At 50.2% G+C, this 27625-nt stretch overlaps 1 protein-coding gene across 1 annotated transcript in view; it reads left to right on the forward strand.

Moving 5' to 3' along the window:
• Positions 1–27625, forward strand: part of GRID1 (glutamate ionotropic receptor delta type subunit 1) — a 753633-nt gene that overhangs the window by 198700 nt on the left and 527308 nt on the right. The window contains exon 4 of the mRNA XM_025396749.1: positions 23350–23555. Within this exon, the coding sequence (XP_025252534.1) occupies positions 23350–23555 (206 nt within the window). The remainder of the gene's footprint in view (positions 1–23349; positions 23556–27625) is intronic.

Raw genomic sequence — 27625 nt, forward strand, 5'->3', positions numbered from 1 at the left:
GGTCCCTGGGCCTCAGCAGGGACACAGTCATCATGGCCCCATGATTTTGCCCTTTTCCTGTCTTTATTCCTGGGGCAGTTCCCTCCTTGTGATGGCTGCACCCTCTTCCCTTTTTCCTCCCTGGGCCTTGCTGCCTGGGACACCACCCACCCAAGGCCCCAAAGGGTGCAGGGGTCCATCTGGATAAATTACTAACCCCAGGACACATTCATACATATTCATTTGTTCAATATTTAATTTTAATTAGAAGTGGAATGGCTTTGCAAAAACACCCTGCCACAGCCCTACCACTGGTTGGGTGTCTTGCCGTCCCTCCAGAGCAGGCCAGCTGCCAGGAGCCCTTCTTGGGTGACCACCAGCATTTTCCTTCAGTAAACAGACAGTGACAATTGGAAGTTTGCACAAAATACAACACACTTGTTTTTCTGCCTTCTCTGTTGGTTTGGTTTTAGCAGGAAGAAGCTGGATGTAAGTTTTCTTTGATTTTTTTCTTGGTTTCTGAGTGGACTGAGATGTTGTTGTCAATTCCTCCACCTCCAGCCATCTTAGTGATCCAGTTCCATTGTGACCACCATCACCTGCTTGTAAGCCTGTGGCTTGCGCAAGTCAGCCAGCAAGTCATCTTCACCTGCTTGCTAAAAACCCTGCCCAGAACCAGGGTGATGTGGTGGAGATGTGCAGCATTTTTGGGAAGGCAGATTCTGACTGATGAGAGATAAGCCCTCCTAGAGACTCCCTCAAGCACTCATGGCCTACAGAGACCCTCAGTTCCCCAGCCTCAGCTCCTAAGGTTACTTTTTGGCTTAGGGCACTCACTGAGCCTCACTGTTCTCATCTGTGTAATGGGGTTAGGGCATGTCTCATGGGAGAAACAGGAGTGCTCAGTGGGGGTAGCACACATCAGCCTGCCCCAGAGCCTGGCACCAGGTGAGAGCTTCATAAATGCTGTTCCCTCCCTGCAGTTGCCTGTCCTGGCTCAGCTTCTCAGACTGAGTCACTCCTCCAAGTGCCCTGTCTTTCCTCTTACACCACCCCCTACCCAGGCTTCACAAACCCCTAGCTACCTGAATGTGCCTGAATGTGCTAGGATGTCAGGCCCTGTATTTCCCTCCTGACACACCTTGCTACCAGCTTATTTTCTCATGCTGTCTCTTATTCCTAAAAGCATGGCTCACACCTTAGCTCTTTGGGTCACTGGGGTTGGGCGGCCAGGGTGTGGGAGTTTCACATCGTGTAGCCTGTCTGTTGTTGTTGGTGCTATCAGTTGAGAGGTGGGAGGCCTGGGACAATGCACAGCTTTCCTGAGAGCCAGCAGGGTAAACACTTTTTCACAAGAACACCCTCGTTCTTGAGTATTGAGGGGAGCACCCAAACAGATGTTGAGAGATCAAGGCAGGATTTTGGCCTCTAAGAATAAAGATGCTTTGTTTCCAGCATGCTGAGCGTGTGCTCGGACAGTGGGCTACACCGTTCTAAGAGAACAGCTTTTGGACTGGAGTCTCCTAGACTCCATTCCCTGCTTTACTGCTTATACCCTGTGTGACCCTGGGCAAGTCACTTCACCTCTTTGAGCCTTAGGCTACTGATCTGTAAAAATGGGGTTATTATTCCCCCCTGGAAGGACTTTTGCAAGGGCTAAATGAGGGAACACATGGCTCCTGGCACATCGTAGGCCCTCAGCTTATGCTGTGGCCTTCTTCCTACGGCACTGGGGGTTGCCGATGATGAGCTTCTTTCTGCTTGGCATGTCTGGGCAGGCACCTGGGTCTGAAAATGGTGACCACCAGCAGGTTGCTGGTTTCTGGCCATTCAGCCTTCTGACCCTTTGTTGATCATGCCTCCTTCTTCCCCTCCACTCTGAATGCCAGAAGGTACACAGTGAACTTTCTTTTTGTTGGCATAATTGTGCAAGCTCTTGATGTCATTGGTCCTGAAGAATTACTCCAGAGTGGCAATGCTAGCTAGTTGGTCTGCAGGAGGCATGGCAGCTGGGAGGGGAGGGGCAGAGTAGGTGATCTGGACTGAACTGGGAATTCCACGTGGTTGAAATGAAATTTGTGCTTTGGTGAGGTGCATGCAGCAGGGATGGAGGACAGGCACACAGTGAGCATTTGCAGGATGCCTTAGGACTCAGCTGTGGCTTTGGCAAGACCGAGCATAGCATATACATCTATGGCTGGCTCATTTGTGTAGACATCAGACCCGTCCTGGCTTAATCCCCCAGTTGAGGGCTTGGTGTTCTGGAGGTATGGCATGGACAGGTGTGCTTTGGTTCACTTGATGATGATGATGATGATGATGATGATGATGCTGGTGTTGGTGGTGGTGATGTTGATGGTTATGATGATGGTGGTAGTGGGGGTGGTGATGATGAAGGTGATGGTGAAGGTGATGGTGAAGGTGATGATAATGGTGATGATGGCAATGTTTATGATGATGGTGATGGTGGTGGTGGTGGTGGTGATGGTGATGATGATGGTGGTGGTGGTGATCGAGCTAGTTCAGCTCTTACCACATACTGGGTACATTTACCTGCTTTGAATGTAGATTTAATTCTCATAAGAATCCTATGAGGTTGGCTTTGTTATCATCTCCATTTTATAGATGAGGAACAAAGGCAGAGAGAGGTTAAAATTGTTCATTGCTGAATGGTTGGTAAGAGGTGGAGTCCAGTGTCCACCTGGCTCAGATAGGCTCATTGTTGTACTTAAGTCCACCCTGGCTGACTTAGCCCTGTGCCGCCTACCTCTGTCCCAAGAATGATAAGCAGGCAGGCTGAGCAAAGCTGTGTCCTGTGGCACAGACCAGGCTCTGGCCCAGCTCTAACAGAGATATAGTCGTGCATTACTTAATGATGGGGATACACCCTGAGAAGTGTGTCTTAGATGGGCTCATTGTTGTACTTACTGTGTACTTACACAGACCTAGAGGGTACAGCCACCTACACACCTAGACTATAAGGGACAGTCTGTGGCTCATAGGCTACAAACCTGTACAGCACGTTACTGTACTGAATAGTGGAGGCAGCTGTAACACAGTGGTAAGTATTTGTGTATCTAAACAAATATAGAAAAGGTAATGATGTTACTGTGGCTATGATCTCACCAGGCAATAGAAGTTTTTCAGCTCCATTATAACCTTTGGGATTACCATGTTCATTGTTGACTGAAATATCATTTTGTGGTGCATGACTGTATAGTATGAACCACATATGTAATTTAAAATTTAAAAAGTAAAAAGAAAAAGGTGAAATTAATTTAGTATATTTCTTTTAGCCCATTATTGTCATTTCAACATAAATTAATATAAAGATAATTAATGGGAGGCCAAGGCGGATGGATAACGAGGTCAGGAGATTGAGACCATCCTGGCTAACATGGTGAAACCCCGTCTCTACTAAAAATACAAAAAAATTAGCCGGGCATGGTGGCGGGCGCCTGTAGTCCCAGCTACTCAGGAGGCTGAGGCAGGAGAATGATGTGAACCCGGGAAGTGGAGCTTGCAGTGAGCTGAGGTCAGGCCACTGCACTCCAGCCTGGGCGACAGAGCAAGACTCTGCCTCAAAAAAAAAAAAAAAGGATAATTAATGAAATATTTTGCACTCTTTGTTTTGTACCAAGGCTTTGAAATTCAACCTCAGCTTTACACTTACAGCCGATCTCAGTTGATTCCGCCTCATTTCAAATGCTCAGGAGCCCCCTGTGGCTCGTGGCTGCCACATCAGACAGTGTGGGATCACCCAGACTCTGCCTCAGGGTGTACAGTATGACTGGGGACATCTGCTCATATTTTGCTTCCCATTGGTCACACAAACCTCTCAGCCATGATTCAGTGTCTCCTGACTTGTCCCATGGCCTCCTGAATTGCCTCTTTGGATAATTTCCCATCTCTGTGGTACGTCTGTGACCTCACACAGGTGCTTCTTTTGGTCTGGGAGCCCTTTCAAGTGGGGTTGGAGCTGAGTCCTACAGAGCAGAGAGAATTTGGAAAGGTCAGGAGTCAGGGTGCTGCTGAAAGCCAGGACAGGCAAGGGCACATCAGCTGCTTCCCAGTGGCTTAGTAGGTGAGTGAGTAATTTCTGATGATGGTCATCGTAGCTGCAGTTCACTGGGCACCTCCACAAATGCCTGACCTTTAATTCTCACAATAACCCTGTAATGGAGATACATTTTCCCTTTTAATTGTAATCAGTGTTTTCATTGGTAGGGAGATGAAGGTGCAGAGAGGTGAGAGGTACCTTAGTTGATGGGTGGTGAAGCCAAGACTGGGGCCAGGGCTGTCTGACTCCCAGGGCCAGGCCCTTCCCCTCTGTCAGGGTGCTCAGTCTCAGGCTGATGAATGGAAATTCTTCCACGGACCCAGGAGCCCTGGAGGCTTGTGAGCAGGCCTGTGTCAGGGAAGAAACACTGGGTTGGGTGGACAAATCTGTCATGAAATGACACAGCAGAAATCTTGAGAATTCATGCTGTTTATGAAAATCCCCTTGATCACTGTCTAGGCTGTGCTGGTCCCATGCTCTGGGGGCCCAACATCCTTTCAGGGAGCTCAGCTCACCTGTGGGAACAGCTGGAGCCAGAGCCCAGGCAGCCATGCTTATGGACAGTCCCGAGGAGGCTACTATCTCCTATATTTTGGATAATGATGGAGGGGGTGCTGACAACACCTTCACTGACTGTTGGCTGTCAACTTGCATTTATAATTTGGGAGGATTCCAGGTTGTCCCTAGGGTAACCTCACTGTTACTACCTGGACTTTCCATCTGCTTTCTTCCATGGAGCCCACAGAGATGGCCTAAGAACTCAGGTTACTGGAAATACTCCCAATTCCAAGCTGTCCATGGGAGAGGTCCTGCTGGTGAGCACCTGGAGGAGAGCCGTGTTTAGGGAGATAAAAGGTTGAGCATGGTGTACAAGCCCTTCTTTACGTTTCTCCATTTGTCACTCCACTAGAAGTTCTCTGGGGGCCTCGCCATCATTCATGGCACAGGCAGCACCGTTTTGAGCTCATCACCCTTGAGCCCTCCAAGCACCCAGTGGTCTTGGCCACCCTGCTTACTGGAAATGCCCCCTTTTCCTGCTTGGGGGGCATTTGCCTTCCGAGTCTCATGCCATGTCCTTAGCCCTCATTCTGTCTTGCCCTGTATCTCTTCCTGGGCCAACATTCACATTTGTGGCTTCAGTTGTTCCTCTGGTGAGGACACAGCAAGTTACATCTGTAGCCCTGATCATGTTTGGATTCAAGTTTTCAAGCATCTGATTAAGATGTGCTTCAACACCTCACAGTAAACAAGCCCACATCAGAACTCACAGCTTCCATCCTAAGCTTGTTCCTCCTTCTCTGTTTTATGGATTCACTATTGCCACCGTCATGCTTCCGGAGGTCCTGTTTGGAAGCCTCCAAGCCACCCTAGCCTCCCCTTTCTTCCCCTCTCTCCATCCAGACAGTCAGCTTGTTCACTCTTCCACTAAGCGCCTCCTCTTTATTCTTATTCACTCCTGATACCCCTCCCCTTGGAGTCTGCCTGTCATCCTCTCTTGCCTGGTCTGTTGCCACACCTCCCACTCCTGTCTACTGTTCCCTCCAGACCACTTCTGTTGGCCCAGCCCTGTTTATGTCCTTCCCCAACTTTAGGATCTCCCTCCTATCTGAGGGTATGGACCCATTGTGCTGGGCTTTGAGACTTGAGATCACCTGGACATGACTTGTTCTAGATGTCTCTTCTGACATTACCTTCCCCATCTGCTCCTACATAGCACCATTAATCACAAGTCACACATTTTCTTGCTTCTGGGCTTTTGCTCTTGTGGTTCTCTTTTGGCAATGGGTGACAGAAACTCACCTTGAGCTACCTTAGTTAAAGGGCCGGAGCCGTCTGAGCCTCTGGCTTTGTCAAACCAGGGACTCAAATGTTGCCCTTTGGTTTCTTTACCTGTATATCGGTCAATTCCCTCACCCCAGCTTCCCCCATTGGACAAGAAACATGGCAGCTCTCACCTCCTGAGCCTCCTACCAGCTTTTTCTAGGGGGCCATCCCTCTTCTCTTAGTTACAGTTTGAAAAAAATCAGGGAAGGGCTCTGACAGGCTGGGCCTGAATCGTGATCTCTTCTGGACTAATGAGCTATGGCCAGTGCCTGGGGGACAGGTTGCATGGATGGCAGCACCCACTAGAGCTACAAGATCAGATTGGAGCAGGATAAGGAGGAATTCCCCCAAACAAGAGCAGGGAACTGTTTCCAGAAGAAGAGGGATGTGCTGGGCAGGCAACAAGTTGGGCATGCATGTGCTGCCCCTCTCTTCTCCCCTTGCTTACACCTTCCCTAGAGGCCAGGCATTCTTTTGGGCTTTCCTAGCATTTACATGTGGATGGAGTTCTGAATTTTGCAGCTTGTTGCAGCTGTCTCTACATGTGACTCCTTCTCCAGCCTGCTAGCTGGAGAGTGCTCAGCTAGGAAGGTCAGACTGGGGACTGGAACTTGCCTTGGATGTCTGGGGGCTTTGTCCTCCCCATCAGCAGGCACGGCTACCCTCGATGCCTTGCACCCATCCTGTTGCTCAGAGGTTTCCCTGCCTTCCCATCCTCCTCAGGTCTCCATCCTGCCAGTGGATTTTCAGAGCTTCCTGGAGACAAGCACACAGCCCAGCCCCGACTAGAGATTCACGACTTTCCTCCCTCCTGCCCTCTCTATTCCCCTACACCCACTAGAGAGTCCTGAGGACTATTAACCTGTCTCCTCATTTAGGGCTGATGTATATATTCAGTGGAAAAGGCAGGGGAGTGGAGGCGAGAATGGGGGACTTCCACCAGAGCTTCTGATACCTCTGATTGCCCCAGGAACCTGTGCTAACCCACAGACGATTGGATCTCCCCTTTATCCTGCTGACAGGGCTTGCGATGAGCTGCTCATATTTTATTCCTCAGGAAGTTTTATTGCTATTCCAGAATGGTAGGATTCATTCTAAATGCTTTCTGGGATGTTCATTTCCCCCTAAACTGGAAATCACTATAATTGCAATGAAAACTCTGACTCAGAATCCGAATCTGCCTTTTCAGTTGCTCTTGCAAAGTTGGTTTAAAAAAAAAAAAAAAGCAGCTATAGGTTAGGAAAGCGCCCATGTGCTGTCCCGGGCAGAGGCTGTGTGGTTGACACCTGGAAGAATGGCAGGCCAGCCGTTGAATGGGCCTGGTTGAGCCGGACAAAGTGGGCACCCAGCTATTGGCTGCAGGCAGGGGCTGCACAGACCCAGGGCCACCAGAGGACCTTCCCCAGCCTTCAGCAAACCATACAGCCCATGATGCTGGCCTGGGCAGAGGGCATCTGGCAGAGTGTGGATTTACTTTTGATTATTGTTTTTTCTGGAAGGTAAAGGGGGCTAACAATAATGAGGGGCTTCTTTATAGGAGGCATGTTCCTAAATATCAGAGAGACTCAGGGTAGGGGCTTTGGAGTCAGATTGACTTGGATTTGAACTGTGGCATTGGCACTCACCTCTCCAAACCTCAGTTATCTGTAAAGTGGGGATAATAATCGACCTGCCTTCCTGGGGTTGCTGGGGTGAGTAAATGAGATGGGGAGTGCATGGGGCTTGGCACAGTGCTGGGTGCACTGCTGGGGTGTCCCCCGGTTTTGCTCCTGGACAGGTGGCAGCGAGCAGAGGCGTGTGCTCTTGCCCATCCCACGATGGCAGCTCTTTCAATTCCTCCTCTTCAGTTTGCACAGCCTAGCTCAGGTGTGGGCTTCTGCGTCAACCCAGTGGGCTCCTGTTGGACTTGAGCTTCCACTCCTGGACAAGGAATTACATTTCTGTAATTAATTTGAACATTTTTTTCCATGTGACTTTTCTGAGCTGCTATTGCATGCCAGGCTCCGTGCTTGGATCTGGGGATATGCAGTGCTGAGAAAGATGCCCAGGATCTGGGGCCACTCTCTAAAGACACCTGCTGCTGCTGGGAGGGACCCCCTTGGATATGGAGGTTGGTCAAGAAGTCAGGGGCCCTCCTGGAGACCACAGTGTGGACTGTCATCCTTGGGGCTCTACATTCTGTTGTATCACTCTCCTGGAAGCAGCAAAGCTGGACAGAATCAGACCTCCTGGCTCAGCCCTTATTACTAGAGTGCCTGAAGCTCTCTAGGCCCCAGTTTTTTCCTCTGTAAAGCAGGAATGAAAATCCTGCCCTTGTAGGCTTGCCGTGAGGAGAAAATGAAGGGGAAAGTGTGGGACAGTGCAAAGAAGGTGCTTCATAAGCCATAAATGGGGGCTCACTTCCCTACTCCCCTGGCCCAGCATTCCTGGCAGGAAGGACATCTGCCCTTGGGAGGAGGAGAGGGGACAGTGTTGGTCCCAGCAGCCGTTTCCCATGACTGCAGCCCCACCCCACTGGCATTGATCATACTTTTAGTCCAGTTGTCTGCACCTTCCTCAGAGCCCAAGAGCAGCCCTGGCATTTCCAGGGCCTTCCGGCGGCCTGTGATGGATGGCCCCACGGTCCAGTCCTTGCTTGTGCCAGGCCTGGGCGGGTGCGGTATGTGATGGATCAGACCGAGGATGGTATTTTGGAAGGAAAATTCAAATTATATTTCAGGATAATGCCCTGCCTCCCTGGCCCCCACCCTACATCCCATTTGTAATCTGGCCCAAGAGGTTCTGGCAGGAGGTAACGAGTTTGTGATGGATGGGCAGACAGCCCCATTAGGCCTGCAGATCCTGCCTCTTAATTAATATAGATGTGGCTTTAATTTGGGGGCTTAGCAGGCATGTTTTCGTGGTGGGGCTCTGTGTGGTTGCAGAGGCCCTGGGCCACCTCTGTTGCTCCTAGCATGGCCGGGCTGCCTGGGCTGGGGTATCCAGCCGTGTCACCGCTCCGTTCTTGCAGAGCTCCCCACCTGTACTGACCAGCAGCCCCATCTTGAGCAGCATGATGTCCCTGGACATGGAATTGGGAAGCAGTGACACCCATTATTTCTGGTGTTTCAGATAGGATAGACATTAATAGCCTCAAGAGCGCAGACAATAGTAAAATGCAGCAAAATAATTAGGGAATGATGAGCTTTGTGTATTTATCAATTTTGTTTGTTAATATAATTTGTTTAATGATAGGTTTATATAATTTAATCCATACTGGCTGTGTTTAATAACTGCTTGCAAATTCCTGAAAATGTAACAATAGGCTCTGGCAAAGTGGTAGGATGGGCTCCAGCCCACTAAGTGTGTGTGAGTACAGGTGAGTGTGAACACTGGTGAGTCGGAATATCTGAGCGTGTGTGTGTGAGTGAATGTGTCAGTCAGGGAGGCCTTCCTTTGCACCCAGACTCAGGCCTGGGGCAGAATCCCGGATGCCACCTGACCTGGCACCCACTGGGCTCAGTCACTGGAGGCTCTGTGGCACCCTGGAGCTCAGACAGAGTGAGGTCCCCCTGTAGAAGTGGCGTCGGGAGGCCCACAGTGAGGGGTGGTGGCATCTGTGGGCCCCTTGCTGTGGCTTCACTTCCAGCTGTGGTTGCTACTGTCCCTTCAAAGACAGGTTCCCGAGGAAACAAATTAAACCCGAGTAAATATCAGAGAGTAATTATGTAAATTAAATACATAATTTAAAGAACACTTGTCATGAGGTCAGTGGAAAGCTGTGAAGACAGAAGCCTCCCTGTCAGGGCTGGCAAGGCACAGGTGGGTGAGGGGCGGCAGCCGCACTGGAGAGGATGGGCTGCTGTTCTGAGTGGCCTGCCCTTCACATGGGCTGAGTCCCAGGTGCTTCATATCTGTCCTTCCATGTGCCCCTCACGGTGGTCCTACCCCTAGACAGCCTCACTCTGCTCAATTTAGAGGCAGTGGCTGAAGCTCAGGGAACTTAAGAGCCATGCCCAGGCCAGAGATGGCCACCCGTGAGTCCACCTCCCCTGTGGCAGGCCCCAAAACCCAGGCTCTTTCTCCCACAGGGGGGCCACAGCCCTGCCTTGAAGTGGCCTCCCTGAGAGCTAGGCAGCAGCTGCTCAGGCTGTGGGGACTCTTGGGCGCAGAGCGGGGCTTCAGGGCTCACTCCAGTGCGGTGGCTCTGTTGCTGTCATCCTTTCTTTGCCTCAGAGACAGGAGGCAGTGGGCAGGAGTGGTGGGCTTGGCATGGCTGGGCCCTAGGCCCTGGTCTCAGGGTTTTTTGGCACCCTTGCTGTCCAGAAATGCCACTGTGGCTATCCTGTTGGGGGCACACAAGGCCCCACACCCCTCATACCAAAACAGAACCAGGCGCAGGTCTCCAGCTGGGCTGTTGGGTTCCATGAGGCCTTTGATCCTGACATCCTCTCGGTCTGGAATACTCCCTCTCTTGTCCATGCAGAAAATGCCTCTTCATCCTGCAAGTTCCAACTCCTGACTCTCTGAAGGCTTTCTTGAGACCTTCCCTCTGTCTGGGGAAACAAATCCCTTCTCGTGCACTCCCTGGTGTTCCTAGTACATCCTCAAACACTGTTTTCTTGTCCGTTTCCTGTTGGACTCCCTGACAGAAGGACAGGATCTGATCCTTCTCTCTAGTATCCACAATAGGGCATGGCCTGGTTGGGCACCATACATAGGCTTGGAGCAAGCCTGACTGGGTGAGATAGTGTGGGGCAGTCCCATCACCCTGTCACTGAGAGGGTGGGAGTTGTGGGCAGTGACCAGGGCAGGCCCACACACATTCCCCACCAGAGCAGATCCCGAGACACTGCTGGTCCCAGGGATCAGGAGGGCCCATTGGGTGGGTGGGTGACAGTCCCTGGGTGGCCCTCGGACAGGTCTGCAGAGGTGGAACCCAGCCCAGGTTGCTTCCAAGTTAACTCAGTTGGGGCTGCTCTTTCTAGTAGAATGGGCTTTACTCAGAGTGATAATTTACAGAACTAATGAAGATGCTACATTTCACTGTGTAATGTCACTTATTAATACTGATTGCAAATTAACAGCTGGTAATGGCATGCATCACGGTTTCCTCTTGCCATTCTTAAATGCCAGACTCCAGCATTTGACCAGCCTGCTGCACTGTCTGGAGTTCTGTATGCCTGCGGTGGCCATTAGGTAGGTCTGGGGTGGGGATGGGGGTTTCCATGTGTTGGTACACAGAGAGCAGAGCCCCTTATGGTAGACAGCTCTGGGGTTGAATCCCAGCTCTGTTCAGAGCCAGTGACTTATCTGTGAAATGGGCATACTCTGGTAATTCCCTATGGGTGCTCAGGCTCAGGTGAAATGTGTGTGCCGGCCACCTACCTCAGCATCGCCAACCAGACCATTGCAAACATGATGGGGTTTGCAAACCTGCCTCCTTCTCATCCCTTCCCAGGTGCCTTCAGCTTGTTGGTGAATAAGGCTAAATACCTCTGGCTCTAGAGTCAGAGGCCCTGGATTTGAGCCCCTTCCAAGGCTAGATAAACTCAGGCAAGACATGAGGGTGTCATAGGGATTAAATGAGACAATATGTGCAAATTACTTCACATAGTGCCTGGCAAGAAGGCAGACCTTGATAAGATGTGCTGTGTTCTAGTAAGCTTGGGCTGCCATAACAAATACCTCATACTGGGGGACTTAAAAAACACACATTTAATTCTCACAGTCTGGAGGCTGAGAAGTCCAAGATCAAGGTGCTGGATCTGACGTCTGGTGAGGGCATTCTTCCTAGTTTGCAGTTGGCCATCTTCTCTCAGTGTGCACACCTGGTAGAGAGAAAAAGATCTCGAGTCTCTTATGTTCTTATAAGGCCACTAATTCCAACCAGGAGGTCTCTGCCCTTATGACCCTAGTTACCTCCCAAAGCCCCCTCTTCTAATACCATCACATTGAGGGTTAAGATTTTAACGCATGAATTCTGGGGGAGCACAAACATTCAGTCTGTAACATGCTGTTACGATTATGCCATCATTGGTTTGGCCGTACCATGGAGAGACGTCATCAGGCTGTGGCATTAACAAAATCCAAAGGCATCAGCTTTGGAGCCCCTGGAAATTCACATGTGGCTGTTTGGACAAACACTTGGAAATTACTTCTCTAGATTTGCTTCTCTACTTAAATGAAAGAGGGATCCAGAAAAATACCCAGAGCTCCTTCAAAGCAATGATGTGGGTCATTCCTCTGTGTTCTGAAGGAGGAGCTCAACTTCTCTGGCCTTCAGTTTTTTCATCTTTCATGATACGGTTAGCCTTCCTCACAAGCCACAGAGAGGGAGAAAAGAAATGAAGCATTGAAGAATCCAGCAGCTCAGGGAGAGGGCACCAAGCACCCAAAGACTGGAGGCGAGCCTCCTGCTGGGCGCCTTTGGCTGGGGTCTTGCTCCTGCCCCGAGGGGCCTGTTGATGCAGGAAAGAAGCTTGTGGGGAAATGCCATGCTGATTCCTCATCCTGAAAAAATGGCGTCAAAACAGCAGGGCTCTGAAAACCATCCCTGCAAATCATAGAGGAAGAACTGCTAAAATCATTACCAAATACCTCGTAAGTGAAAGGTGACAGAAAATCCAACTTTATTTGTGAAAATTCTAAAAATCATTAGCATATTATGGATTCCTTAAAAATATGATCTCACTCAGTTGATGGAAGGGAATTGTAAATCAAAGGGACTATTTATTGCAGTGGGAACAAGGGACCTGCCAGATTAAAAGAAAATATTGAAGGAGCCAGAGATTTGAAACATGAAAGACAGTAGCAGATAAACACCGTGGAATTTTATCCAAATACTGGAACCCAACTTGGAACACAAGTTGGTGAAGAATTATTTTATAAAGTCATTTTCATCATAACATGTGTAAAATGCAAATCTTGATAATTATGTAAATTAGTTACTTGGCATAATTTACTTAATTCAAAGCACTTAATGTAGCGTGGTATGTTTTTTCCAAAGTGCCGGAGTAGACGTTTATTTTAAATTGTTTTTAATCTCGATCTTCCAGCCTGATTATTTAAAATGTTTTTCCCTGTGTTTGTTTTTTAAATGGAAAGGAGTAGAACTCTGTGGGAAATTGGAACGTCGTTGGATCAGCCGAAACCTTCCATTGTTAGTGCCCCAGGCAGGGGATGTGGGTACGGCTCATTCAAGGTCCCTGTGTCTGAAACAGCACACATGTGAACAAACAGTGTGAACGTGCCCATACGGAGTCATCCAGACCACCCACTCCCTTTCCTGAATCTGCCCTTATGTGGCTCTGTGGCTGGTTCTGAAACCTGTCTGAGCAGAAGGCTCCTGGGTACTATCAGCCCTTATTAGAGGCAGAAACTTGTTTCCCTTCTCAAAGAGTTTTCATGACAGACCTTCCCCTTCAAGCCACTTTACAACTTTGGAATTTCCATGATCACAGAAGGGAGAGATGACCTTTTTAGTTTTCTATTGTGTCACCCGATTGTCAGGATGGCACCTCCCTTCTTGATGAGACTCTAGAACAAGAGAGATGATTTGTTCATTTGGGAGCCCTTTTGGGGGCATTCCCTGCACTGATGAGAAGGTTGGAAGGGAGCTGACAGCCGCTGAACATCTATTTTGCACTGTGCCAGCTGTGATGTATGCCCCTCACTGAAGGATCTAAGGCCTCCTAGGAGGAAGGTGGGGTTGGCTCTGCTTTGCAGGTGAGAAAATGGGCTCAGAGAGGTGGTTGCCCAGGATCACCCAGATAGTGAACCCAGGCTTGTGCTTATTCTGTGCACCCCTGGGGGAGGAGGGCAATGGGGCTGCTTCTCTGTGCCTTTTCCTAAGCTCTGAATCTCAGACCACCATGAAAGATAGTGGTTTTGTTTTTTTTTTTTTGACAAGTAAAAGTTATGTTTTTATGATATACAACATGTTTTGATATATGGATACATTGTAGAATGGCTAAATCAAGGTAATCAACATGTGCATTATCTCACATGCTTATTTTTTTTTGTGGCGAGAACACTTAAAATCGACTCTTTTATGAATTTTCGAATATGCAACGTATTGTTATTAACTATAGTCAACATTTATACAATAGATCACTTGAACTTATTCCTCTTGCCTAATTGAAATTTCACCTCCTTTGACCAACATCTCCCCAATCCCCTAACTCTCGAGCTTCTGGTAACCACCTTTCTATTCTCCATTTCAAGTTAAACTTTTTCACATTCCACTTGTAAGTGACATCATGCAGTATTTGTCTTTCTGGGTTTGGTTTATTTCACTTAGCATAATCTGCTCCAGGCTCATGCACATTGTTGCAAATGACAGGATTTCCTTCTTTTCAAAGGCTGAAGAACATTCCGTCGTGCATGTACACCACGTTTTCTTCATCCATCCATCGGCTGGCGAGCACCTAGGCTGATTCCCTGTCTTGGCTATTGCAGAGTGCTGCAAGGAGCACGGGAGTTTTAATACAGGTTTTATTATGATTTAAGTATGGCAAGGCCAATACATTAGGCGATGACTACCATTGAAAAGATCATTTGTTATACTTGCAGATTCCCAGAGACGAGGGCCTGCCTTGCTAGCGGATGCCACAGGGAAGCAGAAGGGAGGAGGGGGGATACTATGGGCAAGAATCGGCTGTGCTTTCCATGGGGAGGAACAGGCGAGGCAGAGTAGGTGGGCTTAAGATTGGCTGATGGGAATAAGCCCAGTGGGCTCTGGGGCATAGAGTTGTCCCTGGTTGTCTGGTACCTGGCCCTGGGGTGATTGGGACAAGTGTATAGTGGCCCTGAGTGTGAGATCCCAATATAAAATGTGCTCGGGGTTCTGGGCTCTGGATTGGTTGGTTTGCAGATAAAAGGCATGCTCTGGAGCAAGTTGCTTACTAACCCAGGGAGAGACAGGCCCTCCAGGGTAAGCAAGGCCCCAGATGTCAAAGCATCGAAAGGTAAAAGATGTAAGGAAGGGGTCCAGTTTTAGTCTTCTGCTTATGGCTAGCCAGTTATCCCAGCCCCACTTAGTGATAGGGAGTCCTTTCCCCATTGCTTGTTTTTGTCAACTTTGTTGAAGATCAGATGGTTGTATGTGTGCAGCTTTATTTCTGGGTCCTCTTTTCTGTTCCATTGGTTTATGTGTCTATTTTTGTACCAGCACCCCTATGCTGTTTTGGTTACTGTAGCCTTATAGTATAGTTTGAAGTCAAGTATGTGATGCCTCCAGCTTCGTTCTTTTTGATTAGGATTGTCTTGGCTCTTTGGGCTTTTTTGGTTCCATATGATACACTCTGAAACTAAAATAAAAGTTAAATAAATAAGTTCCTATCTTTGGGAAAATGATATGGTTAATACAGAGGGTGGAGGTTTTTGGGGTGAGGGATGGGATGTCAATCTGGAGGACCTCAGGGCCAGGCCTACCATGAGTGTTGTCTGGGCAGCTGGGATTGTGATGGGGACAGGGGAGGCCTCCCTCCCAGACAAGACTCTCCCAGATGAGACCTTGGGCAAGAAGACTTAGAGCAGTAGCCCTGTGCTGCTGAAGCTGGCGGGACACCATCATTCTACTCACCTGAATGCAGCCCTTGCCTAGGCTCTGGGGGACCTTGCCACCCCACGACGGGGGAGCCCTGCTTCCAATTTTACCAACAGCTGCTGGATGTGCCATACCTTTGCTGAATTGCCCCTGGGCCTGCTTGGTACCCCTCTGACTTCCACAGAGAGTCATCTACATGGATCGATTGCAGGGAATTCATTTATTTATGAAATACTCTCTGCAAATGCAACACATTCTGGCAATAGGAGGTACTCAAGAAGTGGCAGATGGGAGCCACTCCTTTCTTCAGGGTCAGCGTCAGTCTTACCCTCAGGACCCAGAGCTCCTCCAGGACAGGGCTGTGAAGTTTTAAAATTCTGCTGTTCTGGAACCAAGCATAGGGCCTGGCCCAGGACAGTGCTCAGGAAATATGTGAGGAAGGAAGGAAGAGGGCGGGAACGGAGGAAGAGGAAATGCATAGCTGAGAAGCCGAGGTGTGAGGTGTGTGGAGGTGAGGCTCCAGATGGATTCCAGTAGGCAGAGGGCAAGGGTATCCCCTGTGATTGGAGCCACAGCAGGTAGTTCTTTGGGTTCTCTTGGAAACGGCAGACCCTGCCACCATCACACCTGCTCCGCTTGCAACAACTATGGTGACGTTAGGAGCTGGTGGTGGGAGGGGAATGTGCAGTGAAAGAGGAGAGGAGGCTGGGCAGGGCTCTTAGAAGTGAACTTGAATTATGGGTAAACTACATCTGGGAAGAAATTCAAAGCATATCTTTGGGGGCTCAGATAGGAAAGAAGTAAAAAAAAAAGAAAGTCTGTGGAATCAAAGTTGTGTCTCAGCCTTTGGAAAATTTGCCAATAATCCAAAAACACTTCTAACTGTGAACTTCTTCTGGGTGTGAGGTGGCAGCGTTCATACATATATACGTACATTACAGATGGTAAAATATTCTCTATAAGTACTCTCAGTGCCTGGGCCCTTCTCAGAAATTGAAAATAGTAGGGGAAGCAATTTGAAATGTCTTCTTTCACTTCAATTACTTTTCAGAAAGAAAGTATCAAAAATACCCAGTATTAAAAATACTATCTGATTTTTTTCAGAGGGAGTGGAGGGATAGTCACAGCTATAACCTTAGATTTTTGAAAAAATGATTTTCCTGACTTCAGTCCCTTACTAAGTAGGGCTTTGCCTCCACCTGATACGTGGTCATCGTGTGGCTGCTGAAGTCACGCCGGGCTTCAGGCAGGTTCCCGCTGCGGCTCAACTTGATTCCATAAACTGACTCTGTACTAGGCACCAAACCTTGGGGTTTGATAAAGAACACAAATGAGAAAGGCCTAGCTCCTGTTACCCATATATTATGATTTAATATTATTAATATTATTTAATATTACTAAATTTGAAGGAGGCATGAATTTCAACTTGAGGACCTGAGATGGCCTCAGAGGGGAAGTTTGAATTGGGTCTGGATGGAGGAGTAGGGCTCTGTAAATTTCAAATTGGGAGCATCCCAGTGGAGGGTGTGTGTGTGTGTATGGAGGATGTCCAGGAGTGGGCAAAGAGCTTCTTTTTCTGGAGCCCAAGGTACATGGTTTGAGGAGGTCATGGTGGAGGCAGGTGATGAATGTTAACACAAATAGAAAATGCTGTTAGGCACGGTGAAACCCTTTCTCTACTAAAAATACAAAAATTAGGCGGGTGTGGTGGCGGGCGTCTGTAATCCCAGTTACTCTGGAGGCTGAGGCAGGAGAATTGCTTGAACCTGGGAGGTGGAGGTGGCAGTGGGCTGAGATCGCGCCACTGCATTCCAGCCTGGACAACAAGAGAGAGACTCTGTCTCAAAAAAATGCTATTAGGACCACAGTCTCTTAGGTACTCAAAATGTCTGGAGTCTATTTTGTGCACAATAATGAAGTCTCTAGAAGACTTTTTGTTTGTAACTTGATTGACTGATAATTTTGAGGATATTAATTTCTTGGCAACTCTTACATAAATTGTGTTATTTGTTGAAGGTTTGGAGGAGGGCTGTATTGTGAGCAGATATAATCTCAAGAGAAAAAATTCTTGTGGAATGTGTTAGAGGGCAGATGCTAGGAGCAGGGGACCCTGCAAGACACTGTTGCATGAATCCTAGGGAGGAGGTGATAGTGCTGAACCTGAGAAGGGAGAGTGGAACTCAGGAAATGTTTAGGAGGAGAAGTTGAAAGGCTTCCGCCAGTCCAGGATGTGGGCCTCGTTAGTGCATGTGTGGTGATGCTCTTCTTAGACACGTGAGAACAGACATTGCAGGTAGTACCAGGGGGAAGTCCAGGACTAGTGGGAATGTGACCGGGAGCGTGTGAGGGAGGAGAAGGGAAAGCAGGTGAGAGCAGAGGGGCGTATCATTGTGCTTGCAAGTCCAGGGGGAGAGGGCATTAGGCAGGGCTGCAGGCTGGATGCTGGAGAACCGTGGAAGACAAAGACCGAGGAGGGCCCCTGTTTGTTGATGACTTTGGCAGGAGCTTTAGAGCAGAGTCGTGGAGCCTGATGCAGGGGGAGAGGGCGAGTGGCCGGGATGTGCTGGGCAAGCAGGGTCAGGCGTCAGAAAGCTGGTGTGGAGGCAGGGAGGGACCTGTGTCCTCTCCTTCCCATGGGTGGTCCCTGGTGCCCACTGACCCTCAGCTTCCTTTCCTGGCAGTTCCACAGTCCAGCCTTGTCATGGGGCGAGCAAGGATCTTCTTCATTTGATGTCAAAGATGCTTCATTCTGGAACTTTCTGTGTGCTGTTTCGCTCTCCTGGAATGTTCTTCCCAAGGGTTTTCCAGAGCTGCTTCTCCTCACCGAGGCAGGGTCTTTCCTATCCCACCCTGAAGTCCCGGCCAGTCCAGCATTTATTTCTTTGGCTCTTCTCGCTGTTGGAAATTATCTCTTTGTCTTTCCTGCTGTTGATTTGTTCTGGTTTGTTCTCAGCCTCTGAAATGTTAAGTTCTGTGATACAAGAACCCCAGGGGCTCATTCAGTTTTGTTTTCCCATACCCAGGGGAGAGACAGATACAGAGTGCTCAGTGAGTACTGGGGGAAGAAGGAACGGATGGGTGCTGGCAGGCAGAGAGGCGATGTCAAGGCCTGACCCGGGCACCGTCACCTTGCATTCCTCGCAGAAGTGGACTGGCCCATGCTCCCCAAGCTTCCTCCTTTCTCTAAGGCACAGGACTCCTCTCTAGGGAGCTCCTCCCTATCCCTGCAGTGTCCAGTGGCCTTTTCCAGAGTCCATGCCTCTCCTGGCTGCCTGGAGACCCAGTGGCCATTGCCTTTCTCACGCCTGTTCTGGATCAGGTTAATGCGAGGCCTGACAAGGCCTCAGTCAGCAACCTTCCCCAGGGGCGGGTGGAGGTGCATGTGGTTGGTGGAAGCTGCATTGGTGATGGTGGGTAGGGCTGGCCAGTGTGTATAGTGAGCTTGCTGGGGAGGCCCTGGGACAAAGTCCAGAGCCCTGTGGGAGCCAAGGGATTCCAGGGGAGGGGCGCTCGCTCTGTGGCCCAGTGGGGGAAACCCCAGATCTGTTCATTGTCTACCCTCTTGGGGAATTCTCTGTGAGCAGCAGCAGCAGTCAGGTTTTTTTGGGGGTGGGGGATGGGGTAGGGTGGAATTACAAATTCGGTTTCTTGAAGGGAGAAAAGGACTTTGTGAGAGAAGTGGGCTTCTGTGGCCCCATTCCTGGAGAGTGGCAGGAGGGCTGCAGCACGGGCTTGGGCTCCCCACTGTTACTCTGCCTCCAGCCCCACCCCAAGTGCAGCTGGACAGAAGCTTCAGGGAAAGGAGGCTGAGAGTTGACCTTGTCAGCCAACTGGGAGCAGGTGGTGGTAGCCAGGGGCTGTGGTCCCTCGGGAACACTGGCTTCAGCTGGCATCACTGATTTCAGGTGTGAGGAGCCACCGCTGGCAGGGAGCTTAAACTCTCTCTGATGGATTGTAAACCCTCAGTTCCATTAGGGGCTGCTGGAATAGAAGCCAGAAATGCAGCAGTGGGAGGTGCAGAGGAGCTCTAAGGGCTTGTGTCCTCCCATATGGCATGTTCTCGTGTACTCATGGATGCCAAGACAGTTGCTACCTGCCCATGGCATCTCCTATTCCCTGAAGAAATGAAATAGTCCTATGGGTTGAGATGGTTTTAGGTAGAGGGAGCTCAGGGAAGGGACTGAAGGAGACTTTTACCCCAGGCTGAGAGGACTGGCCATGCTGGCATGAGGCATAAGGTCCCTGGGGCCCCATGGGTGTCCCTACCAGACTCATGGACTCATGCAAGCCCTCATGGTACACATGGTAGACGTGCAGAAAGGTATGCTCTGTAGACATGGCCAGTCTCTGCCATTTTAAAGACTTGCAGTGGCCTTAGAAGATGCTGGAAGGAGCAGAAGCTTGTAAATGACAGGTCTCAGGATCCCACCTTCATGCCCATCATGCAGCTGTGCTCGGATCTGGGTCACAACCAAGGCCATGGGCCGTGAGGACCACTGGTGTTCTAAGGAAGGGACAGGGCTGCAGAAGCTCCCTGTGGACATGTAGCCTCGTCCTGGGGCTGACTAGCACTCAGCCCTGTGTGGACAGTTCCACAGGTAAGCTGTGGCAGGGCAATTTTTAAAGGCAAAGGTGTTGCTCTTTCACTTAACGTTTTCATAAGCTATACCAGATACGGTGCATCCGATGACCTTGATCTATCGGTTTGTTATTGCTGGGAAACAGACGATCCCAAAACTTAGTGGCTTAGAACAGCAGTCATTTATTATTTTTTATGAGTCTATAGGTCAACTGGGCGGTTCTGCTCTGGGCTTGCTCGTGCATCTGAGTTCGGCTGGCTTGCAGCTGGGCATGGCTGCCTGGGTGCCTGCCTCACTCTCCTCTGTGTGTCCACATTCCTCCAGCAGCTGTCCTGGGGATATTCTCATGGTGGTGGCATGGTCCAAGAGTGGAAATGGAAATGCACAAATGCTTTTTTCAAACCTATGTGTGCGTCAAGTTTACTACTGTCCCATAGTCAAAGCGAGTCACTTGGCCAAGGCCGGAGCTGGAGCTGGAGGAGTCCTCACAGTGAGAGAACAAAAAGCCTGGGATTAGGAGCCTTTGCCAGGGGCCTGAAGGCAGCCAGTCTCCCATATTTAGGAATATCGTTTACACCACACTGGTTAAAGGTGGTTTCTCCAGGCAGTACCAGGCAATGGGACTTTCTATGATGATCAATCTCATATGATCTATATCTGTGCTGTCCAACATGGTAGCCACCAGCCAGATGTGGCTGTTGAGTACTTGAAATGTGGCTAGTGCACCTGAGGAGCTGAGCATGTAATTGTGTTTCTCTTCAATTAATTGAAGTTTTAATGGCCATATATGGCTAAAGATTGTGTTATGTACAGCCCAGATCCAGGGGAAAACCCTCGTTGGCACCCATGGAAGGCTGTTATGTGCCCAGCACAGCTGCCCACTGCTGGTTTTGGTGTGGGTGGCCGCTGGGTGCTGAGATGTCCTCCGGCTTATGATGGACAGATTTGCATTGTGCTGTGCTCCAGAGAGGGCAGGACTGGGGCTGACACCAGCGCTTGTGTTTCTGGTTGGGGCTCCTGAGCCATCTCTGCACGCTTGCCCTGCTATTCCCTCTGATTGGTTAAGAAGAGGTCTTTATCTTCTTCACCTTTTCTTTCAAGAAGCTTGGGAGCTACAGATCTGCATAGCCCTGAACAGGCTGATGGAGACTAAATTACCTCTCTGGGAACCCCAAGGGTGTTGAGAGCCTGGGGCTTGTGTGTTGGGGGCCTGGAGTGCCGGTGCAGGTGTAAGGCACTGTATTGTCCTCAGTTGGCTACCTTTCCTCACTTTGGGGGAGCCCTGTGCTGGCCACTTCATCCCAGCCCTGGGGCTGGCTCTCCTTCCTGTCTGACACAGTGGGAACAGCGACACGGAGACCCCTGTGCTTTGTGAAGCCAGTGGGTTAGGTCACATGGCTGTGCTCCAGGGACCAGGCTGCTAATGGACAAGGGGCCAGCTGAGGTCATGGTTGGATGGTCACACATTTGCCATCTCTAGAGGGCCCCAGGGTTCTCATTTGTATGCTACTGTGCCCTCCCCATGCACCACCAGGAGGTGGGCTCCCTGTACTCCCAGGTGCAGGCTCCTGAGACACAAGCAGGTGGCCTGCACAGGAAGTGTGGTTCCTCAGAGTCCCAGGAAAATGGTAGTTGGTGATTTTCATCCCCATTTTACAGAGAGCCCTTCAGGCTCAAAGGGGATGGTGATTTGCCTGAGGGCTTCAGGGACTGCACTGAGTCCTAGGTGTCGGGGTTCCTGGCAGGTGCTGAGGCCCTATTCCAGGGCTTTCCCCCTGCAGTGGGAAGGGGGTCCCTGTGCACAGCTCCCAGCACCCTCATTACGATGGCCATAGTGCTCTACTCTCCTCCTTCGCACTGCTTTGTTCCCCATGATGGCTCCTGTCACACAGTCCAGCTGGGACTACACTTAGTGGTGAGCCTGCCCTCTTGGCACAACAGGGAGCCCGGGACTCCTGCAGCAGCTTGCATGGCACTTGGCATGAGTGTAGACCAGGAAGTTTGCAAAATGAGTACAGAGAGAGTTTTGGAGAGGGACTGGTCAGGAGCAAAACCTGGTTGAACTAACACTGTTTATTTGGATTTCGATCTTGGTGACTGCATGGGCCAGGCTGTGCCTGTGGGCATCCCAGGGCATGGGGACAGTGAAGCTTGTGGATCTGGGCAGACCTAGAGTGTCCTTTGGAGGATGCGACTCAGGCATGGGTCTTGCTTATGGGAGGTGAAATGCAAGGATGGGCCAGATGCAAGAAACATCCCAGGCTGTGAAAAAATGGCCTGTGGATCGAGACCCTGGCCTGCACATTACCCACCTTTGGCAAGCAAAGGCATTTACTGGCTCATGAAACTGGAAAGTTCGGGAGAAACAGGCTTCAGCCTCACATGGACCCAGGGGCTGAAATGACATCGTCAGGACCATGTCTTACTCTCAGACCTGCCTGCCTCTGTTCTGGGCATGTCTCTTTTTGGGAAAGTCAAATGGCTTCTACAAGGCTGCTGCCAAGAGATAATTTTGGCACTGGTTGAAAAAACTTTAGCACCCTCAGGCCTCGCAAGGATAGATTTGTAGCATTGTGCAGTGCAACTATATTGGCTTCCAGGTTCCTTCTTGTTGAATCTTCCATCCCTGGGTGGTTTGTGCCTACAGGCCTCTCTCCTAGTGATCACCAACGTGCCAGGATGGGCTCTCTCTGTACCTCCTTGAACCCCCTGCTCATCCCTGATCCAGTCAGGATGTGGGCTTCTGACTGGACTTGGAGTGAGAGTCACTCCAGCTGGAAACGGGCAGGAGGAATGTTTCATCAAGGAAAATCAGGTCCCTGAAGCCAGATGGGGTCCCACACCTCAGGACTGGGGTGCTGTGGTGCAGGCTGTGCATTTGCAGCATTGGTGCAGGGACTGAGGGCTTGAACTGCCCATCTGCTGAGGCCAGGCCCACTCCAGTCAGTGGCCTCAACTGGCCATGGTTGGTCAAGGAGCCTCATGTGGAGAGCAGAGGGAGTTGGAGGGGACTGGGGATGTCAGGCCCAGGGACCTCCAGCAAATGTGGCCTGAAGGCCAGAATTGCTGTGATTGGGCCCATATAGGGAGAGAAAGAGAGCTTGTCGTGAATCAAGGGCATGTTCTGGCCATAGGACCTGTTGGATGGCATCCAACCTGTTGGGGGAGACAGTCAGCCAGGGCTGGACACTGGTGAGCGCGGCTGGGTCTACGCCGGTGTCCTCCAACCTCTGTTGAGGGGAATCCCTGAGGCAGACTTGAACCCTTGTTTTTCACGGTGCCCTGCAGGGGTGGAACGTGTTGGAGTTAGACACCCTCCCCAGTGCATTCCCACTTAAAGATGATTTTTCTCCTCCTCCTCTTCTCCCACTGCTCAGATATCCGTGGGCTTCAAAGCTTTCTGGACCAGGCCTCGCGGCTGGGCCTTGACGTCTCTTTACAAAAGGTGGACAAGAACATTAGCCACGTATTCACCAGCCTCTTCACCACGATGAAGACAGAGGAGCTGAATCGCTACCGGGACACGCTTCGCCGTGCCATCCTGCTGCTCAGCCCGCAGGGAGCCCACTCCTTCATCAACGAGGTAGGTCGTGGGGGCCTGAGGCCTCAGGGGCCTGGTGCCCAGGGCTCTGCAGAAGATGGCTCAGGTGGGCTGTAGGGCACAGTTGTCTTATGCACAGCCTAAATGGACATGGAGACACGTGGGTGCTCGGCCCACAGCACACAGCCTGTGAGGGGGGATTCTCTGAGCACTACTTGGCTCCTGATTGTTCCCTGACAGGTCACTCAAGGCCTGCCCAGCCTCTGAGAAGCTGTGGGGAGGCTGATGGGAAGCCTGTTTGCAAGTCACTGCCAGAGATTTCTGACGCAAGACTCAGGCCTATTTTTTTTTTTTTTTTTTTAAATTTTCCTCTCTTTGTTGACAGGTGTAAGCCTCTAGGGATAAAATAAATTTCCAGCTTTCTGCAGAGGTGGGTAGGTCTGCCTTGGGATTTCTTAGCACCTGGAAGAGGTGTCTTTGCCTATCATTGAAGGATACATTAGGCATTCTTATTTTTTTGGCACTTGGGCTAATAATCAGTGTGTATTTCTTTTATAAACATCTCTGTTCGAGGTTGGAGCCTTCTAATGAAGACAGGGCCCATCAGTTTAAGAATCCATTAGTTAGTAAAGAATCCATTCATTTGTAAAGAATCCATTAATTTGAGAACAAACTAGAAATAACCTATGAGTTGGCTGATTGGCGCCGGCCCAGGTAGTCTAATGGCAGAGAGGTGATGGGCTGGAGTTGGCAGGTCTCCCTCTGGCCTGGGTTGGTTTTGAGGGGTGAGCTGGGGATGTGGTGTGCCTGGGAGCAGAGGCGGATTGAACAGGTCACAGGGTGGCCAAGAGCTCCCTGCAGATTCTCCAGACAACCCCAGTCACCTTGCTGGTCCTCTCTGATTGAAAGTAAACTGAAGTGAAGCATGGCATTATACTAATTCCATTTGATGTTCTTTGCTTGCTTATTCTGCTTTTCCCTCTAATTAATTATTACTCAGAATGCTACCTCATGCATCAGGAGCCGGCCCAAAGCCCACTGCTGGGGAACTTAAAATTTGGAATGCTTAATATGGTACAATTGGCCAGCAGCCCTGATGCTCTCTGCTAAGCAGGCACCGAATCACGCCGGTGGTCCGTCAGGCTGTGATGTCCTGTCGGCTCCCGGCATTTTCACCAGAACATGTTGCCCTGTGTGAAGTGATTCAGTCCAGTAATGGGCAGCCTGGGATTAGCAGCACTAACATGTCCATTCTTTCTCAGAATATACCCAGCTGTGCGTTTGCAAAAGTCTGCTCAGGGAATGGCTCTTCTGGCAGTATTTCCCCAGCTGGAGTCTGTACTGGTGATGGTGTCGGCTAATCTCATTGCTGTTCCCCTTGCTTCTTGCTTCTTGCTTCTCGTCAATTCCTTGCCCCTTCCCCTTGCTTCCTTTCCTCCTTGCTCTGTTGTGAAGCTTGGGGGTGGAAAGACTATTGGCTTTGGAGTTGAACGGATTTGGGGGCAAGTCCTAGCTCCCTGAATTATTATTTGTGTGACCTTGGGCCATTTGCATCACCATGTTAGCCTCTGTTTCTTCATCTGTTAAAAGGGATGAAGGAGACAGCTATGATAAAGCATTTAGCGTATAGCTTTTTAAGAAGCATCTGTTTTATTTTCACTGCACATATTCATGCATTTTCCTTCTAGAGGATTTTAGCCCCTTCCTGTTTCTAGCCCTGTGAGGATTTAACACATAACTAAGACTGGCCTAAGGGTGTTATTTCCAAGTGGTTAATTATGCAAGCGCCTGCAGTGGTGGATTCACTGGGCTTGCTTTGTCCTGCTTGCATTGCTGGTTGTGATGGGACTGGGGATGCCTCTGGGGTGGCCACTCTTTTTTTGGTCAGGCCATTATTTTATTTTTAAATTTCAACTTTTATTTTAGATACAGGGGGTACATGTGCAGATTTGTTACATGGGAATCTTGTGTGATGCTGAGGTTTGGAGTATGGATCCTGTCACCCAGGTGGTGAGAATAGTATCCAGTAGGTCGTTTCTAAACCCCCACCCTCTAGTATGCTACAGTTTCTTTTGCTCCACTCTTAACTTCAGTCAAGTCTTTGGGAGTGTTGGCAGGAGACTGGGGGGAAGGATGGCACTTGGACTTTGGGCCAACAGCTCCCACCATAGTCTTCAGTCTCCACCGATGATAAGAGTCTTGATCCCTGTTCCCATGTGCCTGCTATTGGGAGCGCAGAAGCTGAGGTTTCTCGCATGCCCACAATGGCTCTGCCTTTGTGCGTTCTCTAATCCTCACACTTTGCAGACAGAAGAAACGGAAAAGCTAAAGTTGTTAAATGACTTGCTTAAGGTCACACAAATAGCCACTTAGGCATTGAACAGGATTCAAGTCCAGATTTTACTCCCTCCAGAGCCCCTCTCTTCCATCTGTGATGATTCCAGGAACACAGCGTACAGCACTGCACTTGCTGGAGTGGGGAAATAGGGCATGCTGGCTTCACGGGGAAAGATATGGTTCCAGTGTCTCTGGCCAGGGTTTGGCAGAGGTTCTCAGGGTACTTATATGCAAAGCATTTTAACGTATCTCCTAAGTGTGGTGGGGAAGAAATGTGGATTCTGGAGTAAACATGAGCTGTCTGACTGGCTAGCCCAGCAGGTCCCCTAGGAACACCTGGGAGTGCTGTCCCTGCACGAAGCCTTCCTCACCACCTGGAGGCATTGCATGGGTTTCTTGAGCAGATGACCCAACCTCCTCTTTGTTGTGACAAGGACAAATGATGTTCACAAGGATGACACACTGCCAGAACATGTCCTGAATTTTATGAAGCCCAAAGCACAGTTAAGGAGGAGTAAGTGTCCCGTAGCGCCCCCCACACATCGACTGCATGTCAATGTTATGCCGCATCTGGGATGGTATGGATGAGCTACAGTTGGTGTGGGCTATGTGGCTTTCCTAGTTGTAAGTTCTCCTCTTCCCTGCTCAAAAAGCCTAGTCACATGGGAGAGGGAGGGAGTAAGGAAGACAGAGCTGCTGGAATCTTTTACATTTTGCAAAATAGCATTCATTCACTGCAGGTGGCTGTTGGCCTGGGGGCACATGGCACCACCAGCCTCTCTGTGATTCCATTTCATGAGGGGCTGTGCTGGCGGGGCCTACAGGTTCTGCGAGCCCGGCCTTGGCAGTGAGTGGGTGAGTGGAGGAGTTGTGGCAGGCCAAGGTGCTGGGGCCCACCTGGGGACACTGTGGGCTTGTGTGTCAGGCCCCACCTAGAGACCCCTCACATCCCTCGCTCAGTCTTTATTCCACATTCATCCTCTGAGGCCTCCTCATCACCATCTTAGTAGCCACCACAATACTGCATCATCTTAAAGACGTGTGGAGAGGCTCCCCTTGGGGAGGATGGGCCTGAGGGTGATAGAACTCAGGTCTCCAGGTCCCAGGCCTGGGGCCACCATGGGGCTGTTCTGGGGGCTGCCGAGGGTATAGGCTGTGGAAGGTCCCTTCCTCCAGGGGGGGCCTGTTCTGTCCTGGGCTTGACCTTGGGACCCTCCATGTGAGTGTGGGTGGCTCTTTCCAGTCATACCCTAATTGGGGAGTGGATTGGACTCATTGGATCCTCAGCTGGACCTTGGTTCTCTGGGCCACAGGTTGCTCAGTGGGACTTCAGTGCACAGTGACAACTACCTGTGATGTTCTCTTCATGCAAGCCTGCCAGCTTCCTCACCAGCTGGGGATCACGGCCCATGGAATGGCTGAAGTGACCAAGGCAGCAGCTGCTGAGAGGGGTCTTGCTCTGGGAGTCCTGCCGGTGGCTGCTGGAACTTTCTGTCTTCTGCTCATGGCTCTTCCTGTCACTTCTCTAGCATTTACTGAGCCCCAGCCTGTGCCAAGTTCTATGTGGGCATGTAGGCTGTTGTCCCTGCTCTCACAGGGCTCCCAGCTTGGTGGGGAGGACTGAGGTGTGAACAGGCCCCTTTACCTGTAATGGCAGAGGTGTGGCCAGGTCTTCTAAGAGCACGGAAGACAGAGCGATGTCCTGTGGCCACGGACAGATGGGGTCATAAGAGGGTCAACGGAAGCTTCCTGGACTAGGTGATTCTGGGTCTGGG

Source organism: Theropithecus gelada, chromosome 9, assembly GCF_003255815.1.
Source record: "Theropithecus gelada isolate Dixy chromosome 9, Tgel_1.0, whole genome shotgun sequence".
In the NCBI taxonomy this organism is placed as follows: Eukaryota; Metazoa; Chordata; class Mammalia; order Primates; family Cercopithecidae; genus Theropithecus; species Theropithecus gelada.